At 38.0% G+C, this 5,401-nt stretch overlaps 1 protein-coding gene across 1 annotated transcript; it reads right to left on the bottom strand.

Moving 5' to 3' along the window:
* On the bottom strand, positions 1-983 carry LOC133252009 (olfactory receptor 2G2-like). Its single transcript, XM_061424763.1, has one exon. The coding sequence runs from the start codon at positions 928-930 to the stop codon at positions 1-3; it is 930 nt and encodes a 309-aa protein (XP_061280747.1). The 5' UTR covers positions 931-983.
* Between the last annotated feature and the right edge of the window lie 4,418 nt (positions 984-5,401).

Below are 5,401 nucleotides of genomic sequence, written 5' to 3'. Positions count from 1 at the left end.
TCATAAAGTTTTCCCCATAAATTTTTTCAGTGCTGCTTTGACTTCCTTATTTCTCAGGGTATAAATAAGGGGGTTAAGCATGGGCGTCACCACAGTGTAGAAGAGAGACACAAACTTTCCCTGGTCCTTGGACCTACTCTTGGCTGGCTGGAGATACATGAAGATAATGGTTCCATAGAAGATGATGACAACCATCAAGTGGGAAGAGCAGGTCCTAAATGCTTTACGTCGTCCAATGGCTGACTTTATCTTCAGAACCGCTTGAGCAATGTTCCCATAGGACAGCAAGATGAGTGACAACGGCACCACCAAGAATAAGACACTGGCCACAAAGAGTTCTGTCTGGTTGAAAGTGGTGTCCACACAAGCCAACTTGATGAGCACAGGAACTTCACAGAAGAAATGATCCACTTTGCGATTCCCACAAAAGGGGAGTTGTAGGGTGAGGGTGGACTGTATAAGGGTGGTCGTCACCCCACTGAGCCACGCCATAGAGGCCAGGATGTTACAGAACCGAGGGTGCATGACAAAGGCATAATGTAGAGGACGGCAGACTGCAACATAGCGGTCATAGGACATTACAGCCAGAAGGACACACTCCGTGGATCCCAGGGCAAGGGAGACATAGAGCTGAACCACACAGCCACCATATGTGATAGACTTATTGGAACTCCCCAGGTTGACTAAAAGCTGAGGAGTAATACTGCTGCTACAGCAGAGGTCCAGGAAGGAGAGATGGGAGAGGAAAAAGTACATGGGATTATGGAGTTTAGAATCCAAGAGGGATACGAGGATGATGGTAGAGTTGCCGAGGAGCGTCATGAAGTAAAGAAACAGGATTACCCCAAAGAGAATAAGCTCTAATTGAGGTCGGTCAGAAAAACCTACCAGGATGAACCCAAGGAGTCTGCTGCCATTGGTCCACTGCATTACTCTTGCTTTGACTATTCACTCCAGAGTGATGAAGTCACATTAAACAGAAACTGAAAGAATTTTATAGCAATTCCCTTGGCAATTAAGATCTAGAAAGAAAGAAGGAAAATGAAGTCACTCAGTCCTGTCTGACTCTTTGCGACCCCATGGACTGTAGCCTACCAGGCTCCTCTGTTTATGGGATTTTCCAAGAATACAGGAGTGGGTTGCCATTTCCTTCTCCAGGGGGTCTCCCTGACCCAGGAATCAAACCTGGGTCTCCCACATTGTAGGCAGTCGCTTTTACCGTCTGAGCCACCAGGGAATTAAGATCTAGATATTGAGAAATAAGACTTTGGATATAGGTAAAGAGAAAGGGCAAAAGTAGAGGATACTGGAGTATGATGTCATTGGTTATCTTGTGAAGTGGCATGCCTGATCTGTTGATCACAGGTTTTCCATTTATCTTGAGGATAAAACAAAAGTTTTAAAATGCATCAAGGTTGAAATTCTCAACACCTTTTCAATATCATTTTTTTTTATATAAAAGTAATGGAATTTTGTAGGAAATGTAGGAATTATAAACATCAATGTGCCTTATCAGAATCTACCAAATAGATTAAGTAAGGTAGGACCATGATGAAACATGTGAAATATGCATCTTATTATCTGTGTAAGCAGTGCATTTATGAGAATGTAGAGTAGGGAGAAGAATCTACAGAGGACAAGGCTTAGATTGAATCAACTGTGCTCTCAAAAAGATGAGAACAATCAAAGAATAAACCATGTCTTGATGGTAAAATATAAATATAGAGGGCTTCCCTAGTGACTCAGTGGTAAATAACCCACCAGCCAATATAGGAGATATGGATTCGATCCCTGATCCAGGATGATCCCACATGCCATGGAGCAACTGAGCTCAAGCGCCACAACTATTGAGCCTGTGCTCTAGTGCCCAGGAGCGGCAGCTACTGAGCCCATGTGGCACTGCAACTAGAGAATAGCCCCCACTCTCCATAACTAGAGTAAAGCTCACACAGTAACAAAGACTGAACATAGTCAAAAATAAATAAAATTATTTTTAAAAAAGAGATGAATATAGGAGTGGAGAGTACATTATAGGATGTCATAGGAAAAAGGAACTAAATTTGAAGCATGATTATTGCTTATTGACTATGCCACATAACAGAATAAGATACAAGGTAAATTTGACTCACTTTTTCAAGGATACCAATATCAATACATATTATCTGCATAGCCTAGGCTTTGTAGGAGGGTTTTGGTTTGCTTTAAATTTTCCTTTGCTAAATAAATATGCCTGCACAGTGTAGAATCATTTAAAACAGAAGATAGCCTAGTCCAGAAACTATGTAGGCAGCTAATAATAACAGTGTCATGCTAAGTCACTTCAGTAGTGTCCAACTCTTTGTGACCTTATTGACACATAAGGTCCATAAGGAGCCCACCGGGCTCCTCTGTCCATGGGATTTTCCAGACAAGAAAACTGGAGTGGGTTGCCATGCCCTCCTCCAGGGGATCTTCCCAACCCAGAGATCAAATCTACATTTCTTGTGTCTCCTGCACTGGCAGGTGGGTTCTTTACCACTAGCATTACCTGGGAAGTCCATAACATAACAGTGTAGACAATCACAATTAGAGACAGTGAAGTTGATATCAATAGGATGCAAGAAATGCTTCAGTGCATGAAGTGAAAATTATTAGGATTTAACTACCATTGGGATATTGAGCCAATGACTAGGAAGAAGTTAAAATTATTGAAGTTTTGCACATAATGAAATAAGAAGATTGAGTAGTTAAGAACAGTGTGTATCAATTCAGTTCCAAGTCAATTGACGCCTGGAAAAATCAGACTGATCATTTCTACAATGTTCAAGGACAAAATTAAAAACCACTGTTTTGATGCCTTTCTTATCATGAAGACTTTGACCTAAAGTCCTGCCCAACCTATGACATATTTTTACCAGCTACTCATTTGACACCTAGTCATAATTAAGATCCTATGCTATGCTATGCTAAGTCACTTCAGTCGTGTCCAACTCTGTGTGACCCCATAGATGGCAGCCCACCAGGCTCCCCCATCCCTGGGATTCTCCAGGCAAGAACAGTGGAATGGGTTGCCATTTCCTTCTCCAATGCATGAAAGTGAAAAGTGAAAGTGAAGTCGCTCAGTCATGTCCGACTCTTAGCGACCCCATGGACTGCAGCCTACCAGGCTCCTCCGTTCATGGGATTTTCCAGGCAAGAGTACTGGAGTGGGGTGCCACACATAAATCATATATATAACTTTTATGATTATGGCAATTGCATAATAATATGATTATGACAACTAAATGAATATAAGCACTATCCCCAGCCAACTGTCAAAACTCTGGCTGTTTGAAGAACTTATGGCAAATTAATCATTATCACTCCCCAAGTCTCTTTTAAAATACAAATGTAGCTGAAAAGGGTAACACTTTAAGACCTTAAATTTTTGTCCTGAAGTTTTTATTTAAAAACAATCCTGTCAAGTTTTTGATTTTTAAACTATATCCCTTTTACCACTAAGTATGTTGTCTTAGCACAAGTTTTCAAAATTTCTCTTTTGTGTCATTAAAATCCACCAAGACACCACCAAAGTCATATTTATTGTGCTTAGACACACATGCAATCATTGCTTCTCCTTGTGTTAATGGAAGTCTATGGAGCATGATGAAAAGTCAAGGATTTTGGAGGCAGATAAGGTTTAAGTCTTGGTCTTTCACATCTTAGTTGTATATCTTGAATAAATCTCTAGATATCACTGGGCCTTGGTTTACTTGACTGCAACATGGAGATGATGAATAGTTCTAATTTACAGTGATAATGTAAGAACTGTTTGAGGTAGTGGATCTAGAATGGCAGTGCTTTGGTTGGGGATAAAGGTGTAAACAAATATTGTATTTCATGTATGGGTGAGAGTGTTAAAACACAAGGTCAAAAGTCCTTCATGTAGTTTACTAGCCCCTCAATAATCATGCCTAAGCCATGGTGGCTTTTGACAACTCCTTCCAAGCCTCAGAAGGAAACACTTTCAGTTCTCCAAACTTAGAATGTGGTTTTCCATTGTTAAGTTTTACTGCATACTGTATTTTTAATAGTATTCACTCATACACATACTACATACTCATACTCATCATCTGCTTAGATATTTTTACATTCTTTAAGACTCAATTTAATCAGCATTTTGGCAAATCTTTACAGAAGTCACTTTTGCAATTCATTTCTACAACTCTGTATTTCTATACTTATACATTATTAGCCCTAAAGAGTATTGAATGTGATGTCTATTATCTTGATGTCCTTCATATCTAGCACAGTTTCCAAAATAATGATTGTGAAGTCAAAATCAATATATAAATATGTATAAATAAAACTTAAGGCTTCCCTGGTGGCTCAGACGGTAAAGCATCTGCCTGCAACGCGGGAGAACCAGGTTTGATTCCTAGGTCGGGAAGAAATAAAACTTGGGCTTCCCTGGTGGCTCAGATGGTAAACAATCTGCCTTCTACATAAAAGACCCAGGTTTGATCCCTGGGTTGGGAAGATCTCCTAAAGATGGGAATGGCAACCCACTCCAGTGTTCTTGCCTAGAGTATTCCATGGACAGAGGCTATTGTCCACAGGGTCACAAAGAGTCAAACATGACTGAGCAACTAACACTTTCAAATAAAAATTTAAAAGAAGAGCTTGTGGTTTATCTAATAATATATTTATCTTTTATCATTTAATATATGAAATATTTTACATATTTATATAGTAATATACTTTTATTATTTATTCCATTATATATAATTATATATTATGCTTCATTATATATGAAATAAAAGACAGATGATCTATAATAATGAATAATGAATAATACATATTCAAATACTACATTATAATATATTAAATGACAAAGAAAAAGATCTAAATATTCAGAAAGAAGACTTTGTAATAAAGGGAAGGGGCTAAAATAGAGAATACCAGCGTGTAATATCATCAATTATCCCATGTTACCTGGTCTATTGATCAGAGATTTTCCATCTACCTTGAAAACAAAACAACTTAAAATGAATCAAGATTGAGGTTTTCATCTCTTTTTCATCAATATCAAATCTATATATACTTAATTTTTATACTCTTCTCTATTCAGTCATAAACACATTGAGGACCAGTTTTCTTATCCTTTTAACAGCATGTATTAAAGTATTTATACATGTTAAGTGAATAACTACAAATTAACTATTTCTCTTGGACATTGTATCAGCTAATGTATCCACCAAAATTTATTGTATATATACTGGGTTCTATGCTATATAAGGGGAATGTTAAATTTTAAAAAGCATGAATTTTGTATCAGAAATTTTGCTGGCTAGTAGAAGCACAAGCATACTCAAGAAGTAGGCACAATGAGAAGTTTTAGGTATAGTTGCTTAGCAAATCTTATTCCATTCTATAATAACTA

The sequence above is a fragment of the Bos javanicus genome, chromosome 7 (genome assembly GCF_032452875.1).
Source record: "Bos javanicus breed banteng chromosome 7, ARS-OSU_banteng_1.0, whole genome shotgun sequence".
Taxonomy (NCBI): domain Eukaryota; kingdom Metazoa; phylum Chordata; class Mammalia; order Artiodactyla; family Bovidae; genus Bos; species Bos javanicus.
This window is presented reverse-complemented; position numbering and strand designations above follow the sequence as displayed.